The 21,449-nt window shown below is 41.4% G+C and overlaps 1 protein-coding gene across 1 annotated transcript in view; it reads left to right on the forward strand.

Moving 5' to 3' along the window:
* Positions 1-21,449, forward strand: part of cacna2d2b (calcium voltage-gated channel auxiliary subunit alpha2delta 2b) — a 61,236-nt gene that overhangs the window by 32,699 nt on the left and 7,088 nt on the right. Inside the window, exons 16-33 of the mRNA XM_088338262.1 lie at positions 952-1,017; positions 2,190-2,264; positions 2,341-2,415; positions 5,469-5,540; positions 5,671-5,742; positions 6,167-6,228; positions 6,309-6,385; positions 9,083-9,143; positions 9,212-9,309; positions 9,384-9,474; positions 9,557-9,619; positions 10,978-11,081; positions 16,798-16,896; positions 16,972-17,063; positions 17,136-17,183; positions 17,287-17,358; positions 17,436-17,588; positions 21,114-21,166. Coding sequence (XP_088194388.1) covers positions 952-1,017; positions 2,190-2,264; positions 2,341-2,415; positions 5,469-5,540; positions 5,671-5,742; positions 6,167-6,228; positions 6,309-6,385; positions 9,083-9,143; positions 9,212-9,309; positions 9,384-9,474; positions 9,557-9,619; positions 10,978-11,081; positions 16,798-16,896; positions 16,972-17,063; positions 17,136-17,183; positions 17,287-17,358; positions 17,436-17,588; positions 21,114-21,166 — 1,433 coding nt within the window. The remainder of the gene's footprint in view (positions 1-951; positions 1,018-2,189; positions 2,265-2,340; positions 2,416-5,468; positions 5,541-5,670; positions 5,743-6,166; positions 6,229-6,308; positions 6,386-9,082; positions 9,144-9,211; positions 9,310-9,383; positions 9,475-9,556; positions 9,620-10,977; positions 11,082-16,797; positions 16,897-16,971; positions 17,064-17,135; positions 17,184-17,286; positions 17,359-17,435; positions 17,589-21,113; positions 21,167-21,449) is intronic.

Consider the following 21,449-nt stretch of genomic DNA (forward strand, 5'->3'; position numbering starts at 1 on the left):
CATCTGGAATTTGCCAAAAAGCACCTGAATGACTCTCAGACCATGAGAAACAATTCTCAGGTCTGATGAGACAAAGATTGAACTCTTTGGTGTGAATGCCAGGCGCCATGTTTGGAGGAAACCAGGCACCGCTCATCACCAGGCCAATATCATCCCTACAGTGAAGCATGGTGGTGGCAGCATCATGCTTTGGGGATGTTTTTCAGCAGCAGGAACTGGCAGACTAGTCAGGATAGAAGGAAAAATGAATGCAGCAATATATAGAGATATCCTGGATGAAAACCTGCTCCAAAGCGCTCTTGACCTCAGGCTGGGGCGAAGGTTCATTTTTCAGCAGGACAACGACCCAAAGCACACAGCCAAGATCTCAAAAGATTGGCCTCAGAACCACTCCGTGAATGTCCTGGAGTGGCCCAGCCAGAGTCCAGACTTGAATCCGATCGAACATCTCTGGAGAGATCTGAAAATGGCTATGCACAAACGTCTCCCATCCAACCTGATTGAGCTTGAGACTTATTGCAAAGAAGAATGGGCAAAACTGCCTAAAGATAGGTGTGCTAAACTTGTGGGATCATATTCAAAAAGACTTGAGGCTGTATTTGCTGCCAAAGGTGGATCAACAAAGTATTAAGCAAAGGCTGTGAATACTTATGTAAATGTGATTTCTTAGTTTTCTATTTTTAATAAATTCAAAAAAAGTAAAAAAAAAACGTTTTCACGTTGTCATGATGGAGTATTTTGTGTATAATTTTGAGATAAGAGATTAAATTAATACAATTTGGAATGAGGCTGTAACATAACAAAATGTGGAAAAAGTGAAGCACTGTGAATACTTTCCGGATGCACTGTATATATCTCAACAAAATATTTACATTAAGTAGTTTCTAGGTTTAACTTTGTATATTAAGTGTTTTTCCCCCAAATTTCCCAAATGGTTGTGTCTTTATGCAGGGTCTTGGGATGGTGGTAACTGGGACCTTGCCCGTTTTTAATCGCACCATGGATGGAGAACTACAGGTAATAACATTCTTAACAACAAGACATATTTATTTCATATTTTAACTGTGAATTAATTAATCTAATTAATACATGTAAACAAAAGAATGCGTTCATTCAACAATTTTACTGCAATTATTCACTATTAACAACACTACTATTTTTTACTTGTTTAATCTAATAAGTAATAAGAATAGGGAAAAAATATATTAAAAAGAACATACCGGTACATATCTGTCAGCACGAGGGTGGGCAAACAACAGCCCGCAAGCCACATGCCACCCAACAGACTTTATAATCTGGCCCACTGAACAAAAATGGTAAACTTACCATGGCAATGTTTATAATAGCAAGCTAGAATTACTGTGTGCCAAAAGAGGAATCACCCGTGTTAAGACGAGAAACCGTTTTTGGATGGCACGGTCATTGGCACATGACAATGGAAAACCCAAAGAGTGAGATTGAGTCCAGATGGAGACTAAAATCCTGAAATCTGGGAACACACAGCCCACATGTGTATTTGTCTAACCTCAAGATGCAAAAATTTCAAGGATGGGACAAAAGAAAACTGGAGACTAAACGTTGAAACGTAGCTGCTCAGTCATCCTCTTGCTCTTTTTTGCTGAAGAAATGAAGAGTCAACAGGAACAAAAGTGTTGAGTCAGCTTGTTAGGTATTTTTCACATCTAAGGTAAACTACCTGACTTTCAGTGAAAATTGGTGTCAATATTAAATGCCATTCTGGGGGAAAATGCTAAGTCAACAAAACCAAATGTTTTTTGAATTTTTTTTACATCTATGGCAACCTACCTGATTACCTGTAAAAGATGGCGTTGATATTAAATGTTGTTCGGGTCTGAAAGTGGAACTTCCTTCTGGGAAAAATGCTGAGTCAACAAAACTAGCTGATTCAGCTTTTTTTCACATCTAGGGTAACCTACCTGACTGCCTATGAAAGATCGTGGTCATATCTAAACTCTTTCCTGCTTTACTTGGAATGAGAAAAAACAGATTTTTACCTTATGCGGCCTGTGACTCCCAAAGTTTTCCTACGCTTGTGCCAGCAAAACAGATGCAGTACTTCACTTAGACTCATTTTACCATTTTTTTCTTGGGACTTGCAGTGTTGATAGTCCCACATGGCAGAAATAAAAATGTTCAATCGCTGCAAATAATGTAAATTGTGTTTTCAGAACCAGCTGATTTTAGGCGTGATGGGAGTAGATGTGCATCTCGATGAGATCAAGCGCCTGACACCACAGTACACGGTTAGACTATTTGATTTCCTCTTGTTTGTATTTGTTCCCTTCTGTAAAATTTCTGATAATTTGGTTTTCTTATCAGCTCGGCGCCAACGGTTACATCTTCGCCATAGACCTGAATGGATATCTTCTGCTCCATCCCAATCTGTTGCCCAAGGTGAGGCAAATGCCGGGGAATACTCCAGGCGGACCTCATTTTTTTTTGCTGTTAATTTACTACTATAAACTCCGTACTAAAGAGCACATCTGATTAGAAGCTGCATGCTCAAATTTAAGAATACTCAATTTTGTCTTTGTACGAGCCGCACCGGATTTGAAGCCGCAGGATTAAACAGACATAAAAATTGATTAGTTCACATCCATTGTTAAATATTTCAAAGCCACCGCCCACCTGGTGCCTGAATATGTCGTTTTATCCATCCATTAACTCCATAGACCGCGTGTTAAATGATGAAAAATAAAACAAGTCTGCTTAAAATTGACTCTGACACTGCTCTCTGGGGGCTTCGCTTTGGTATTGCATTTCTTCTTCAAAAAATCAGCCCAACCTGACTCAAGTCATGGGTATATAAACCCGAACTCGACAGAATACCTTGATTTGATAACCGAGCCTAAAATAAACTCAAAGCTTTAATCTTTTCCGCCAAAGTAAACACCAATCTTTACTTCGGCCGTCCGTACTTCAGCGCCGAACCGTTCATTTCGACAAGGCGCAGTGAATGAAAGTGAAAGTGAAACTAAACGAATTGGCACTGAAAAGTAAATAATAATCTACAGATTACAAGATGCAAATACTTAAACATTTGGCCCTAAAGCAGAAAGAAAGTTTGTCAAGCTTGTAAGCTATTGGCGAGAAGCGGAAATGACGTCTGACATGAGGGAGGTGAAAGGAGGAAGCGGCGCAACTTTTACCCTAACACCGAGGATGAAAATTTCTTTGGATTAACTAAATTGGAGTTAAGCTGATGGTTTGGAAAGCATGTTCTTTATCTAAACAATTTCTTAAGTAACAGTAAGTACATGCTGTTCAGATCCTCCACGAAGGAAAAAATACAAAAAAAAAAAAAAACAGAGAGAGAGAGACCCCCAGCCGGCCCGAATTAATGATTGCTATTTTAAGCCCGTAATCCGGGCCAGGTTCGGGTCGGGTTCTGGACCAGGCCCAAGATCTTACCTCTACTCGTGATTAATGGCAGCTGACCTTAAATATTATGGCATTGTCCTATGAAGCGTCATTGCCCTCTATTGGTCACACCCGAGACGACAGGTTCATGCTGCATCTAAACAGGTCACTATGAAATGTGCTGTATATTAATGCAAGGAGTACGTATCCGTGATGGACATTTTTATGGGCCATTGAAATAAAATGAAGATAGCGTTTTCCACTGGTAAATAGTAATGGGAAGATATTCCTGCACCTGAGAATGTAAGCTACATGATACCATTATTTTTAGCCAAAACCGAAATGGAGAGGGAATTGTCTCAAAAAACATTTACACACATATTGTTGAGATCCATTAGAATATTCATGCTTTACTTAAGATCTAAAAATCATATGTGGTGATAAATGCACACGCAAGATTAAAAATTGCATATGTAAGTCACAGCTATATTTGTGACTCTGCAAAATATATTTTTCACACCGGATATTTTCTTTTAAATCTACCGGAGGAATTGGAAAATTGCCTTTTAAAAGTACTTAAAAAGCGCTTGAATGTGGATATGAAAAAGGTGTACGAACCCTGTAGATAACTTTGACTCCACCTAAATTCGGATGTATGAATTGAGGACTTGATTAGTGGGAAAAAAGTTGAAATATCGTGAGTACATTGTAAATAGTCAATACAGTACTGTCAAACCTTATTTTCTTCTCCTGTTATGTATTGTATAAATACTGTATAAATACTGGAGCAAATACTATAAATACTAATGCGATCGTTCGTAAGTTAAATTTGTTCCTAAGTTGCTTCAGTGCTATATTTTGTATGTTTATGGTTTATATTCCCCGCGACCCTAATGAGGGTAAGCGGTACAGCTAATGGATGGATGGATGGATGGTTTATATTAATATGTTTAAGGCTTGTATAAGTAACCTGTACTGTTTTGTACTAAAAGAATAAACATTTCATAAAATAATATGCTCTATAACGATAAATAAAGTTAAGTTTAACTTACTTTTGGGAGATGAGCTTCAAGAGTTAGGCGACTTCCTAGTGGCCGAAAAAGTAATCCAACCATTTTCTCAACCGCATCAAGCTTTCTTATTCCACTTTCATTTCTAAAGAAACGGCTCGCCTCTTTACGCTTTACACCAACAATATTGAATAGATGCACGAGATATTAAACAATAAAAAAGTTCTTAGCGCACTAGAGAAACAGTGCGGTGTGTTTACACACGAACTAGGAAGTAGAAGCCGGATTTCTTCTTTGGGGTGGATGCTGGGTGACCTCTAATAGCGCTGAACCCCGGTAGCGGTGAAAAAGAAGCACTACAGTAACGTCCTGTACTCTGAAAAAGGTGCATCCATCCATCCATTATCTGCACTGATTATCCCCAGTAGGGTGGCAGAGGTGATGGAGCCCACCCCAGCTATCTTCAAGCAGTGGGCAGGGGACACCCTGAACTGGTTGCAAGCCAGTCGCAGGGCACACAGAGACAGACAACTCACTTGCTCATTTACACCTAGGGACAATTTGGACCGGCCAATTAACCTGACATGCATGTTTTTGGAATGTGGGAGGAAACCGGAGTGCCCGGAGGAAACCCAGGCTAGCACGGGGAGAACATGCAAACTCCACACAGGAGGTTCGATCCCATGACCTCAGAACTGTGCCGCACACGCGCTAACCACTGCGCTTCAAACTTACTACAATGTCCGGATATTTTTCGGCATCCCGAAAAAAAATGTTCATATCCGCCGTTTTCATTAGCCGAATAGTCGTAAGTAGGGGAGCGTCTGTAAGTTTGTCAAAAACATCTACTTTACTATTTCTCCTCTAGAAGGGCATCCAAAATGTTACCACCAACACTGCGGTGTTTTGTATCGCGAGCACATGAGTTGTGGAAAAGATCAGCTCGTTTTTTTCCTTAACGGCGCCCCGTTAAAGAAAAACAACAAGCCGCCTCGTATTTAAAGATGCGGTGTTCGCAATGTAGCAAAAAAACTGTTACCTTGTCATCTGGAATTTAGGCATTTATATACCTTTCAGCTGGTGCATTTACCAGAACCGGTCACACTGGACTTCTTGGATGCTGAAGTGGAGGACAGCAATAAGGAAGAGGTGAGCGACCCCAAAAAGCCCCCATTCAACTCATGTTTTAGCTGCGAGAGCATCTTGTCCGCGTGTTGTTGCGTGTTCTCTTTGGCTAGCAAATTTTAGCTGTGCGTTATTGTGTTTTATGTCTGCACAGATCCGGCGACAGATGATTGACGGCCGACCGGGAGAAATGCGGATTAAAACGCTCATCAAGTCAGTCGATGACGTAAGTAAATTATTTGTACGTCTAACCAGAGGTGGGTAGTAACGTGCTACGTTTACTTGAGTAAGTCTTGGGACATTTTGTATTTTAAGAAGTATTTTGAAATCATTATAGTTTTTACTTTTACTTGAGTGGATTTGTAAAGATAAACGGTACTGTCCTTTGAGACATCTTTTGATTAATGGCTATGCAAATAAATGTGACTTGACATGTCTTGAATGTAATTTATAGTTGATTAGATGGATTTTGATCATTTGACGACAGTTACTCAGTACTTAACAAGTAATTTTTTCACCAAGTACTTTTTATCTTTTACTTAAGTAATTATTTGGATGACAACTTTTGATTTCTACCTCTTTAATACAGTACTGGTACTTGAGTAAAAATTTCAGCGCCAGACTGATTCAATTATATTCTTTTGCTGCAGCAATACATCGACCAGGTGTATAGAAGTTACACCTGGACTCCTATCAATGGAACGGATTACAGGTTAGTTTTTCGGTTTGGATTTTCAGGTGATAACAATTGATGTCCACACATGTGTGTCTCCATTTCCTCACTACTTGAAGCCTGGGGCTTGTTCTCCCTCCCTACAATGAGTACTACATCCAGGCGGACCTCAGCGATGTGATGCTTCAACTTCAGTGTAAGTCCCTGAACGCAACTAACCCAGGGGTGGGCATACGACAGCCTGCGGGCCACACGCATCCCATTGGGCTTTTTCATCCGGCCTGCCAAATAAAAATGTTTATATTTAATGATAATATTTATAAAATGATTAAAAAAAGTACTACTAATAAGTATTGAGCTGGTGCTACTCTTGTCCCCAGTGTTCTTTACATCCACATAGCTGGCTAGATTTTTCTTCACTTGCTATTTTTCGCATGTCTTTATTTTATTTATAAAGATTTTTATCAACAGTAATTAAAAAAAAAGCTGTACGTAGCGGTGTTATTTTTTCAGTAACAAGGTAATCAAACTCATTATTCTTTCCGCGGTTACAACACCGTTCCCGGACTGACGGTCAAAGGTCGTGCGTTACTTTGGCTGCGGAATGCCAACAAAGGAGTGTCCCCGCACACCTGGCGCCAATTTTATGTGCACGAATTTTATAATATGGTTAGATAATGATCACGAATGCAGTACTTACTAATGCACCGAAAGAAAAGGCAAATTGGTGAACACTGCAACCAACTCATGTTGATCACGAACGAAAGGGCTCTATGAGCCTTCTTTTGTAAGTGGGAGCCGGCTAACCACCAATCGAGAGTCGGTTCCCTTCGAGAGGATATTTTTCTCTTGTGATTGGTCAAAATGCCTTTTTTCAGGTATTCTGTGCTGTTGACCTTGAATTTGTTAAGTATTAAAAAAAAAACGTTTGGTACTTTATGTCTCTATTTGTGAATTTATAAATTGAAATATTATGTTTATCATTGTTACCATTTAAGTGTTAATTTAGCTTTTTTCCCCCTTTTAAAAGTGGTTCATAATAAGACATAATAAATTGTGTTATTTAGAGTAAACAACAAAAACAACCTTAAGAGCCATTTGGGAATCGAAAGAGCCAAGAAGAAAAAGATGGTTCACGAAAAAGAATCGGAATTCCCAGCTCAACAACAAACCGTTTGAGTAAGATAGATTTTATTAAACTCACTTTACAGATGCTGCCCTACTTACTTACAAACGAAATATGTTCCGGACATTCGTTTGTTAGTTGGATGTGTTCGTAAATTGCTTCAGTGCTATATTTTGTATGGAATGTATGTTTAAGGTTTATATAAGTATATTTAAGGCTTGTGTAAGTAACCTGTATTGTTTTGTACTAAAAAATAAACATGACATAAACAAATATGCTCTATAAAGATAAATAAAGTAAAATGTAACTTACTTTTGGAAGATAAGCTTCAACAGTTAGGCGACTTTCTCCTCTGTGGTAAAAAATGGACAAAAAAACAAAGCGATCCGACCATTTTCTCAACGGCATCAAGCTTTCTTATTCCACTTTCATTTCAAAAGAAACAGCTCGCCTCTTCTTTACACTTTACACCAACCATATTGAATGGATGCACGAGATATTAAACAATAAAAATGTCAAAGTTATGAGCTCGTTGGAGATTCAGTACTACATGTACTGAAACTCCAGCGAGTAATTTTACACACGAACTAGGAAGTAGATGCCAGATTTCTTCTTTGGGGTGGATGCTGGGTGACCTCTCACAGCGCCACACGCCAGTAGCGGCGGAAAGAAGCACTACAGTAGTGTTTGTTTTTCCTGTTTAATATCAGTTTCCAGTTTCGTTCCCGTCAATTTTCTTCCTGTTTATTATTCTCCCCAGTTTTCGTTCCAGTCTAGTTTTTCCTGTTTATTTTCGATATCCTGTTTCATTATCAATCCTGTCTGTCCCGTCCTGTCTGGTATCGACCCCATCCGTCCGATATCTACTCGGGCAATTGGTATCGATCTTGTTGGTCTCTGGCTTCTTATCATTTCACGGCAGACTGCTGCGTAACGTGCATGACTCCCCTTTTCCCATAAAGTAAAAGGGTGTGTGAAAAACGTCACGCGTTTGGGTCCTGATCCTGTTCTGGTTCTGACAGATTTGTCATGTTTTACACAGTATATGCTACATGGAATTTGCAAAAACATGGGAACAAAAGCCCCAAAATATAAGTATGTTTTTTGGATAGGCCTACATTACTGTCTTTCCTCATGAATTGAGGTATTGGAGTGAAGATTATCGGTAGATAAAAAAAATAAAATCAATTATTTTTCCCCCCGTTCCTTTTGCCAAACGTTTAAACCCAACGTGGCCCACCACTCAAAATCTTTGTCCACCCGTGCATTTAATGCCTTATATTGGTAAAATAATTGGAATAATGATTTAAATTACAAGCAAAAAAAATCATGAGCTACTATATAAACTTCATTTTTTAATATATTCATATAAATTTGTATTTTTTATTATTTTATTTACATAACATAAGCCTCACCTTGAAGGAGCTGACATGAGAGTCCTTCATATTACTGATAAGGGTACGCCGAAAAAAACCAAAAACCTTGTGAAAGGCTGCACAAAGAAAATAAGGACAAAATGGTGAGGTTTGGTCCCTTTTAGTCTCCGTAGTTTGTATAATTCAGAGTGCTTTTAAGTACAGTAATCCCTCTTTTTTTGCGGGGGTTGTGTTCCAAAAAGGACCCAAAGTAGCTAAACCGGGAAAAGTAAAGTAAAGGGATTACTGTATTTGGATGGGTTGCAGGACACGTCATAGTGACATCTAGTGTTCAAGTAATACACACTATCCCTTAAAAATGTTTTTTTCCAACACGTTTTGTGCTTCACAGACATGCAGTCGTTACTGCCAAGCTCCTTTGAATCTTCAGGACACGTTTTCCTCGCACCAAGGTGACCTTCTGGTTTTTGGGGTTTGGAACATGAAAAATAGACGCTAACATCTTCCGTCCTGGGTGCAGGGAGTTCTGCAAGCGTCTGCAACTTTCGGACAACAACACCCAGTTTTTGCAGAACTTCCTCTCGCTCATGCTGGAAATATCTCCGGAATCGGATGAGTGTAGGTGGCGCAATTTGTGGTGGGGACGGCGGTCAATACGGGGAGGATGTCAGTGTTTGTTTTGGAAATTGTAGGCGACAAAGGGCTCATTCACAACCTGATACTGGACTCCAGGATCATCGGGCAGCTTGCCTCACGTGTGTGGAAGAACAAAGATCTCCATTCGTGAGTGATGGAGGAATTTGCATGCTGAATCTGGTGCAGGATTCTAAATTTTCCTGAGTTATGATGATGCACTGTGCCCCAGGTACGGGCTCCTGGCCGTGTTTGCTTCCACCGATGGAGGCGTAACGAGAGTCTTCCCAAATTTGTGAGTTCAACAAACGGAGTGTTAAATGTATTTGCCCATCCATCCATTATCTGCACCGCTTATCTTCAGTAGGGTCGTGGGGTTGTTAGAGCCCATCCCAGCCATCTTCGGGCAGTGGGCAAGGGACACCCAGAACTGGTTGCCAGCCAGTCGCAGGACACAGAGACGGTCAACTTACTCGCTCATTCACACCTAGGGACAATTTAGACCGGCTAATTAACCTAAAATGCATGTTTTCGGGAATGTGGGAGGAAACCAGAGTGCCCAGGGGAAACGCACAAATGCATGGGGAGAACATGCAAACTCCACACGGGGAGGGGGGGGGGGGCGCGGTAGCTGGATTTGAACCCTGAACGGTGCAAAAATATAATTGTCCATGGTTTTAGTAATCCCTCGCTGTTTCGCAGTTTACTTTTCGCTGTTTTGCCACTTTGTGGATTTTGATCGTGTATTGTGTTCTGCATTCTGATTGGCTGAGCTGTCACCACGCCCCTTTTTTGCCGTTGAGATCTAAGCTGTACACTTATGTAGAATAAGTTAACCTACATTACGTAGGCATAAATCTTTTTCAATTTCAAGTTTCTCTAAAAGACATCATGTCAACAAAATGCTCTGGACCTTTTACGGCCGGGGATTTTTCGAAACCCTTAAGCAGGGGTGTCAAACTAGTTTTTTAAAGGGCCTAATGTAAGTCATAAATATAACTACTCCTTACTATAAAATACCTGTTATTACTTATTTAAAGGTGGTGTCCGTAACTTCATATTATTCTACTAGCTGACGCCATCTTCTGGCTAAAATCAACATTGCAGCTTCTGTCAAGCTGCTCGTATGGTGCATGCATGTATGTGTCTCTTTCAAATGCGCTGTATTTGAAACAGTCCATTTCTCACTTTCACCATTTTCATCCTAGAATTAAAGGCGCGCTAATTTGTATATCTCTTAATCACAAAATGTTTCAAATAACTGCACAGGTTGTAATTACACTGAAAAAAAAGAACTTTAATAAAGCACGATACTTTGATCTGTTCATCAAATAGTTTCCTGTAAACTGTTTTTTTTTTTCAATGAATAATATATAATTAAAAAATAATGAATCTTTTTTTTTCTATTTGGCTGGATTTGACCACCGTGGAACCTTTTTAAAATGCAACCTTCATGAAACACTAGGGATTACTGTGTTGCAACCAACATTTTAAAGTGTTTCTATGTTTAAAAAATACATTTTATCATTATCTTTCAAATAGATTGACCACATATATATATATATATATATATATATATATATATATATATATATATATATATATATATATATATATATATACACATATATAATGTATTTTTTTGTTCTAAAGGGCTGCTGAGTTGTGGGACGAGGACCCGGAACCCTTCCATTCAAACTACTACCGAAGGAGCCTTGACAACAAAGGCTACATGTTCCGAGCTCCACCCCGAGACTGTAAGAACATTAACTGATTCCTTTAAAACGTATTTGTTTCAAACATGTATTAAAAAGAAAGGGGGAAACATACATGAAGAAAACACGATTGCATCTCAAAAAAAGGGGTAGGTTCCAGACAAACAAAGACCCCAGCGTGTCGGTACGCTGTGAGGTGGCAGCCCCACCAACCGACTATCCTGCGGAGGGCTAACAACTCACCCAGGAGAAACACACTTTGTTACGAAACTGACCAGAGAAAGAAGCCGGACTGACCAACACGGTAACGGACCCCAGCCTGCCCCCGACCAACGAGTACGGATCGATCTTCGTCATAAGACCCGTGTCGCCACCTGGAATGTCCAGACACTCCTTCGCCCCGGAGCTGCCACCCTGCTGTCCCGAGAGCTCTGTCGCTATAACATCACCATGGCAGGGCTCTGTGAAGTACGATGGCAAGGCAATGGTGAAACAACAGCTGGCAACCATTGCTACATCTGGAGTGGCCCCGAGAGTCGGACCGGCCTTTACGGTGTGGCTCTTGCCATTCCAAAAGCCCTCCGGAGGTCCCTCATCAGCTGAACACCAATAAGCGACAGACTACTGTCTGCTCGATTCCTCCACCATCACGGCAAGATGACAGTGATCGTTGCCTACGCCCCCACCGATGTCGCTGATGAGGATGCGAAGGACGCGTTCTTTGACCAACTCCACCAGGCTGTCAACCAAGCCCCACCACACGACGTCACCATCATCCTCACTGATGCCAACGCCACTCTATCCAGCAATGATCGGTCCCCCGGCTCACCTGTCGGCACCACCTTCGTTGACAGCACAACAAACGACAATGGCAACCGCCTCCTCCTCCTCTGCCACCAAAACAACCTTTGTGTTGCTGACACCTGGTTTCCCCGGAAATGCATCCATCACTGGACGTGGTACAGCCCAGATGGCAGAACCAGGAAGGCATTGGACCACATCCTGATATCACGACGCTGGAAGTCGTTTGTAACCAACTGCCGGGTGTTCAGAGGAGCACAGCTTGGCAACACAGACCATCGTCTGCTGGTGGCCCAGCTCAAGCTAAAGCTCCGAGCCAACCAGCACAAGACTCTGCCTCGCCTCGACTCCTCCCGACTCAGCGACCCCAACATTGCCAGAGACTTCAGTTGCTCCATCCGCCGCTCTCTTGATACCCTGGCTCCTGACAAGCTGACAGACTGGGCGGCCTTCAAGGAAAGTGTCCTCCAGTCTGCTCACAATGTCCTCGGACGCCCGCGATCCTCCCCGAGGAAGCCCTGGATATCAGAGAGGACACTAAACATCATAGACCAGCGGCGTGAGGCCCGACTCCGAGGCGACCTCACAGAGTATCGGAGACTGAATCGCCTGCGCAATGTGGCCATTGCTGAAGATAGGGAGAGGTTTTGGCAGGCAGAAGCCCAACAGCTTGAGTCCGCGGCCAACAACAACATGAGCCGCGTATTCAGTCTACTACGCCAAGCCCGTAGCGGCCCACACATAAAGACAGCCCTGGTAAAGGACTCAGACGGCAACCTCATCATGACAGAAGCCAACTGCCTCGAGCGCTGGAAGGAGCACTTTAGCCTCCTCTTGCAGCACAGCACCATCCCGGCTGATCCCACCCTCCTAGGGGCTGCGAGCACAGCACCTCCTAACGACACCTGCTGCACAGACCCTGTAACACCCGAGGAAGTGAGAGCTGCTCTGAAGAAGCTGAACACCAAGAAAGCCCCCGGCATCTGTGCCATTACCGGCGAGATGCTCAAGGCCGGCGGTGATGGCATGGTGGAGTGGCTAACCCGCCTATTCAACCAGGTGTGGGAATCGGAGCAGCTGCCCACCGACTGGACCAGAGGAGTCATCTTGCCCTTCTGGAAATGCAAGGGCGACAGGCTTGTCTGTGGAAACCACAGAGGCATAACCTTACTCTCCATCCCGGGCAAGGTCTTTACCAGGATCTTGCTCAGCCGTGCCCTTCCAGCAATCAGAAGCTGCCGCCGTCCCCAGCAGGCTGGCTTTATGCCCAACCGCTCCACAACGGACCACATCTCTGCCGTCCGTTTGCTGATAGAAAAGACCCGTGAATTCCGTAAAGATCGCCATCTATATATCGGATTCATTGATCTGAAGGCCGCCTTTGACACTGTCTGCCACTCTTCACTGTGGAACATCCTCCAAGCTCTCAGAGCACCACCCAAGATCATAGCCCTGTTCAAGCTGCTCTACAGCAACGCAGAGAGCTGTGTCCGTATCAACGGCATTGACTCCGACTGGTTTGCTATCTCCAGCGGCGTTCGCCAAGGCTGCGTGGCTGCTCCCGACCTTTTTAATTGCATCATCGACCATCTGATGTTCAGGGTTAGTGAGCGCATCCCCGGAGTGTCTTTCGGCAACTACCACCTGACTGACCTGGAGTATGCTGACGACACCATCATTCTCAGCACTTCCTACAGCCAGCTGAGAGACGCTCTGGGCATTTACAGTGAAGAGGCTTGGCCTGCAAGTGAGTTGGACGAAAACCAAGTTCATGTATGTCGGTGATGGACCAGATCCACCTCCCATCCAAATTGGTAGCGACATTGTAGAGCCTGTCAAGAGCTTTGTATATCTGGGGTCCATGGTGACAGACAATGGGGACCTAAAACCAGAGATTCTCCGCAGAAGAGCCCTGGCAGCATCTGCTCTGCAGTCTCTCTGGAAACCACTCTGGCGGCACCAGACCATCGCACGCAAGACGAAGCTCCGCATTTACAACCTCGCCGTACTCCCTATCCTGCTTTATGGCTCAGAAACATGGCCCCTGAACGACACCCTGGCCACAAGAATCGACGGTTTTGATAGCAGGGCTCTCAGAACCATCGAGAACATCAGGTGGCCCCAGCGAGTCTCCAATAAAGAGCTCAGAGCCCGCACGTGCCAGCCCCAAGCATCTTCCTTGGTCGCACAACGCCGCACCCGCTGGTTTGGCCATGTCCTTCGTCTACCACCAAACCATCCGACACGAGCCATTCTCCAGTTTGACCCAAAGGCCGCAGGCTGGAGACGACCACGAGGGAAACCCCGCACTCGATGGCTCGACGTCGTTGCGGGCGACCTCCAACAACACGGAGTTGCCGTAGAGGATGCAGAACAGCTGGCACAAGACCGCCAGCATTGGAAAAACCTGGTTCATCTGGTCGGCTCAACGCACAGGGACGGGACCCCCCGACCTTCGCTGGAGCAATAATGAAATGAATGAATCTCAAAAAAAGAATGTTTAGTACAAAAGCATTCACATTTTTGAATAACAAATTCAAAATCTGCTCAATTATTTTGTCATTTGCATGAAAGAATTGTCACATCAAAAGTAATATTCATCATGTAAAACTTCTTAGTTTTCAGGTAAAAAACGTGATATCATCTAGCAATAATTTGCTGTCCTAAATTGGAAAATGTGTTATTCTCTGCCACCTTCTACTGGCTTAAAGTCATGATCCCAGCCTTAGTCAGATCATTCATGAGTTTGTGCATTTATTAGACGCGCTCAAATAAACCTTTTTTCATCTTTTTCGGGGTTTGGGTTGGCGTTTGTACTGTATTTGAAATGAAATGAAATGATCTGCATTTATATAGCGCTTTTCAAGTCAATGACTTCCCAAAGCGCTTTACAGTGTGCTGCACATTTCCCAATAGCGGCCTTGTATTGCAGCCATGTAAGACGCTAACCTGCTTATTGGGGGTATTAGGGGTTCAGTGTCTTACCCAAGGACACTTCGACATGTAACACGGACAAGCCGGGATTCGAACTGGGATCCTTTGATCCCAAGCGCTCTACCTCCTGAGCTACTGCCGCCCCCAAATTAAAATAATTGACACAGGCTTTTTCTTACTTTTACCATTTTATTGCTACACTAACAAAAAACTGCGATGACAAGCAGAAAGTCACCTTCCTTTCCTGCCAGCGAATGTGTTGCAAGTCCCGGAGCAGTATTGGTAAAAGTAGGGTTAAAAGCAGATAGGCGCAGTGGAATTTATTTTTTTATAAAGGCTCCTTGAACTCAGTTAGGCATTATCAACCATGGTTGGGAATAACGCTATTTTTTTCAGTAATGAGGTAATCTAACTAATTATATTATCTGCGGTTACAACGCCGTTACCGTTACTGACGGTCAAAAGCGGTGCGTTAATTTGGCGGTGTTCCCTCGCAAACCTGATGCCATGTTCATTTGCGTGTTTTTTTGCTCTCCACCAAGTTGTTAACGTCACGTCTTTTTAGATCATTTCACCATTGAAAATAGTGACAACCATATCGTTAGATAGCGATTACAAATACAGTATTTAGTAATGCGATGAGGGGCTGAGTTTTGACAGCACCCGACTCGTGTGGTTTGCTTAAGAAACGTCTATTGAAAGTACCAATCAACAACTGGTACTATTATTACACCATCCCCTGATCTAAAACCTACATGAGGGCAAGGAAAAACTCAAAAGCCGCAACATGAGGAAAATGAAGAAACCTTGAAAAGGGACCGCACATGAGGTAACCCCCCTTCAGGATGACCAGGCTGCTACAGATGTTGCAATAACAAATAATGCACAGATATTGTCAACATGAACTAAAGGTCATTCATAAGCTATAGAATAGAAGTGTGTTTTAAGCCTAGATGTAAACAGTTACACTGAGGTTGTAGATCGAATCTCAGGGGGCAGAGCATTCCACAGCCCCAGGGCCAAAATGGAGAATGCTCTCAAACCTGCGGATCTATTCTTGGCTCTTGACATCTTTTTAAACTAATGAAAATAGTTACTTTCCCTGATAACTAATTACATTTTCTATAGAGTAATTCAGTGACTAAACTTTTAGGAAGTAACAATAACAAATTACTTTTTTGTACGTTCCCAACACTGGTTGGTAACACATACTTAATAAATGTTCTACTTTAAACCTTTTAAGGACACCTCAAAACCATGCACCCTACTTTTGAGCTTGTAAAAACGTATGCAAAAAAATGAAATGTATCATGAAAAAACACATTTATTTAGAGGTGGTGGCCTGGGTAAGAGGAGCCCTTTATAATGTTGTTGGCTTATGAGCCGGCAATATCCACCAGACTGAGCAGAAAGCAGCCGATGATTTTCTGGGCTGTGTTGATTACTTTCTGTAAGGTTTTCCTGTATGCAGCTGTGCAGCCTTGCACATGATCAAAACAAATTGTGCGAGAATTTTTTGGGTTTTAAATATAAACATGAAAATGACTACTTATTTAATCATCCTATTATCTGATCATAAATACGTTTTACTGGAATGATCGTTTGGATGCTTCATGCTGTAATGTACCGGTAATAATTATTATGTAGAAAAGTGACAATGATTCTTTAATAATGTATTATGGCTAATTTATTTATACATTATATGTATTTTTCCTCGTGTGGCAACAATAGCTTGTCTTCAAAAATCCTCATTCTTCAAGGTGATCTTATGCCTACTGCCCCCTTGCAGAAAAAACATGAATTTAAGTCATATGTGATCAAGTAGAACATTTTTGAGGAGTTTGCGTCAAGTTCCCTGCCAGCCAAAAGTTAAAAAATCGATTTTTTGATGGTTGTAGCCAACAATGGCACTTTATAAGTCCATACCTTTAAACATATATGTTTCCCTGTACTTTGTATGTTTTTTGATCATTTCTAATTGTGTCCATGGTATAATAATTTTATGCACGGTTGTTCTGAACAGCTTTAGATGACATGCTCGTACCAGAAAATGGCACCATCGGAATCCTGGTCAGCTCTGCTGTAGAGGTGAATTTAGGAGGCAAGCTTCTCAAACCTGCAGGTAAATCAAAATGATGTTAAAAACCACATTATATTTTTATATATTTTTTAAACTTACTTGGCTTGCATTTGTCAGTGGTGGGAGTAAAGCTGGACCTGGAAGCATGGGTGGACAAGTTCAAGATCTTGGCCAGCAACGTGTCAGACAGCCGACAAGGCTCGAACAAAGTACGATATCTCCAACATTTTTTTGCATTTTTCTTCAGACCCGACCTCTCAATAATCGTTGTTACATCGCAGTGCGGACCATCCAGGAGCTGTGAAATGGACTGCGAAGTCAACACTGATGTAAGCATCATCAAAACCTTGAATTGAGGGTCTCATAACGAACTATGATGAAATCATCATGAAAACAAAGTTTTAATCATGACAAGGTGTCTTCGGTCTCCAGGACCTTCTCTGCTATCTCATAGATGACGGTGGATTCCTGGTTATGTCCAATCAAAGGGATCACTGGAAGAAGGTCGGTATTTGTAAAAATTAACGGATAAATGAATACCGAAATAAAATGTAGTGAGGAATCCTTTTACTTTCTGACAGATTGGGCTATTTTTCGGAGATGTGGACCCCTTTTTGATGCACGCTCTGTATAACAACTCCATCTTCCACCGCCGACAAACGTTTCATTTCCAGTCGGCATGTGAGCCAATCAGCAGCAGCCACACTGGAGCGGCGCCCCGACGCTTCTTTGTGGTGAGACTTCGGCTTTTATTGTGCGGAAAATAATTAAAATACACACATTTTAGTATTATATTTTTCCTTTTTTGTAAAAAAGCATCTACATTTAGTTTACAAGAGAATCTTGTGTTAATGTATTTTTATAGATACATAGATAGATGGATGGATAGATGGATGGATGGATGGTTGGATGGATAGATTCTCATATTGACATTTTGAGTTTCTCCTTGCCCTCATGTAGGTTTTAGACCAGGGGATGGTGTAATAACAGTCTGTGGTTTGCAATGGTTAGGTTTCTGTGCAGCCCTTTGAGACTCCTTGTGATTAAGGGCGTCACAAATAAACATGACCTGACTTGACTATATGCCAACCTTTTGACAATAAAAACAGACATATTTTATCTTTTTTTCACATGAAAAAACACAATAGTTGGGAAACGGGTATTAATATTCCAGACGGATCTGATGGAATAAAAAAATGTTATTATGAAGTATGTTGAATTTGGCCATACATTGCTCAAAATCTGCAAATACGTTATCTGTATAAAGATCCTTAAGTCTGCTTTTATTAGAGAGAAGGTATTGTCATCTATGGTTGGTTGAAAGCTAGGGTTTGATGATATTGGTGTTGGAAATGGGATTCCCTGAAGACCAAAATGCATCTGAATTGATTCCAAATTCGAGTGTCATTTTAACTGATGTGTTTTTTGTATAAGATGCATCAAGATTCGAAATGGGGGAGTTCAGTCGAGAACTAAGTGATGCTGGCTTGACAGCAGTTGCTTCCACCCATAGCCACATTGGAGGGGAAGTCATTTGTGCTCATTGAAACCAATACTGAATAACTTTTTGACTTGCTGCCCAAAAATAGAAAATTTTGGAGCCCGAGACCGCTGCAGTTTTAGTACTCTGCAGTAATTTTTTTCGTATTCTCACGGTCTTCTTGTCCCGAATAAAAGGCATTATCAGTCAATCCAACCTGCCAAAGGAGGCTTGAGTTAGAAAAAATGGGAGACACTGTAAAGATAGATACATGGGAGAGTATTCATCTTAATTGAATAAAGTCTAGCAGTCGGTCAAAGCTTTAGCTCAGCCTAGCACACCAGATCGTCAGGTTCATTAGAGGAAGGAAATTTTCCCAAAACAAAGATCCAAATGTATCTGTGTCTATGATTTCAAATGGAAAGGTTCCCAAAGGGCATGTTTTTGCAGCATTCTTAAATGGCATACGTGTACTCTTATCAAAATTCAATTTGTAACTTGATAGTCGACCAAATCATGCCAGTGTGGTTAGAATGACAGGCATCGACATGGGAAGGTCAGCAGCATATAACAACATATCATCAGCATATAACGACACTGTCTTCAAAATTGTACCTAAATATTCCATTAATCAGAGTTTGTGAGCAGAGTGAAGACCGTGAGAGGCTCAATAGCCAAAGCTGACAGTACGTGTTGACATATGTAAGAGAAAGTAGTCAGAGTAGTGTTTGTCCTAATTGCAGCTTGGGGGCTGAATATGGCAATTCAATCCATTTTATTTTAGCTTTATTTTAGCTTCAAACACAACCACGCATTTATTTTGACCTTGACACTACAGCCTTGTGAAGCATATTGGACAAACTTTCGAGTTACAATCGTTCACTTTCAGCCGGGTTCTGAAGTAAATCAATCGAACGCTCTCTGCATCTAGTGAAATCAGCGCTTCAAAGGTTTCATTTCCCTGTGGATTTTATAAGACATTAAACAAACATCGTAAGTTGAAGAAGGAATTTAAATCCTGTCTGCTCAGGTGAGATAACTGAGGGAAGAACAGATTCAAGCCCCCAGGATTTTTGTTAACACTTAATAAACTTATCAGGCAACAATTTGATCATTGGATCGGTTTATTCATGCACTAAGACACTGTCTTACTTCAAAATAAAGCAGTCTAAAGAATAAAGTACTAGTCTCGAGTCGAGTATTATTTTTGTTTAACTTTAAAAAAAAACAGTTAAAAAAAAAATTATTTGGTTGGCGTTTTCAAGGAAAGAAAGTAATCTAGCGCATAAAACGATTGTTTTGGGGAGTATGTATGATTTTGTGTGCCTTTTGTAATACCCTTTTTTTACCACAAGATAACGCCAAAGTTCTTTCTAAATAATTAAGTGCCATCAATTAGAGAAGACGAATTGACGTCATTTATCTTAACATGGGATGGAAAGTCGGGCTGTTTCTTGCGGTTTTTAAACGGCTCTAGAGTTTTTTTTTCTTGCTTTAATCCATAAATGATCATAAATGATGAAATATAATGCAAAATTAATTCGGTTTTGTTTGAAAATGTATCCTATTACAACAGCCTTTGTTTCTATCTACAGTTAACTTTTAACTAATACAGTAAGACCTCGGTTATCGCGGTTAATGGGGAACAAAACCACCCGCGATACGTGAAAATCCGCTAAGTAGTGGCGCACCTTCAAAAAAAAAAAAGTTTTTATTATTTTTTTTAATTATTAGTTTTTTAGACACGGTTAATAGGGACCAAAACCACCCGCTAAAAGTGAAAATCTGCGAAGTAGCGACGCCCTTTCAAAAAAAAAAAAAAAAAAATCTCATCTCATTATCTGCACCGCTTATCCTTATTAGGGTGACGGTGCGTCCGCTGAACTCGCTCCGTCGCGCGGCCCGGGAGTGACTTCCGCGACTGCCCCCCGCCCTCCCCCGTCCCATCCAGCCGGCCGCCTTATCCCGCGTCCGCTGACGTTCCGCCGAAAAAACCTGCAAAAAGTGAAAATCTGCGAAGCTCTGAAGCCGCGAACATCGAAACGCGAAGTAGCGAGATCCCACTGTATACACTTTCAACATTTTTAAATTGAGCAGTTTTAAAGTCAAGCAACACAAAATCCCTGGAAAACACAACAAAACAAAATATGAGTTGAAGATATTGACTTTTCAGTGTAAATAAAAACAAATAAATTCTAAGATGCATGGATAAATGTTAGCTTTTTTTTACACATATCAAAATAATGCACAGGATTCCTGAAAACCACAAAAAACACAATTTGAAATATTTACAGATCTACAAAAATAAATGACAAAATACTAAACAATTTGAGGTTTTTAGACACTTAACAGATTGAGTTTCTGATTGGTGGGGAGTCGGCCCATGCTATTTACTTGAAAGAGTCGGCTAATAAAGCTGTTCCTTTTACGAACGACACATCACTCATTTAAACGGACTTAATATGTTTGTGTTTGGCTAAAAATGCCTGTAAGCTAAATACGTTTCAGCTTTTCATTTTTCACAGGTAACGTATAGTGTTTTGGAATTATATATATTTTTTATTTGAATCGACAAATATTGACAATTATGAGCATCTTTTAGACAATTGTTTACAGTACATGTCTTTATTGAAATACAGTCTTGCTGCCCATTTTTAGGTACATAACTATTAAAAAAACCTCTGATGTGTTGTCAACGTGAAATCATGATTTTTGCAAGCATTGATTTACGCATCGATGAAGATTATTTCCACATTTAACTATTTGCTGATTTTTGCAGCCGTCTGTTGCTGACATCCTCAGTTTAGCTTGGTGGACGTCTGCAGCAGCGTGGTAAGACTTCCTTTTTTGTTCTTTTTTTACTGAAACGACAGAATTTCCCAAGCCTTAAATTTAAGCGACTGCTTCTCTCTACTGCATTCATGAAGTATTTAGCATGCTACTTGTTTTCACTTCCTTTGTTTTTTGGTTTATGATGCTTTCTCCATCCATCCAGCAATTATCTGCACCGCTTATCCTCATTAGGGTCGCGGGGGTGCTGGAGCCCATCCCAACTTTCTTCAGGCAGTGGTCCTGGGACACCCTGAACTGGTTGCCAGCCAGTCACAGGGCACAC

This window comes from Urocampus carinirostris, chromosome 6 (genome assembly GCF_059441175.1).
Source record: "Urocampus carinirostris isolate Australia breed hairy pipefish chromosome 6, RoL_Ucar_1.0, whole genome shotgun sequence".
Taxonomy (NCBI): Eukaryota; Metazoa; Chordata; class Actinopteri; order Syngnathiformes; family Syngnathidae; genus Urocampus; species Urocampus carinirostris.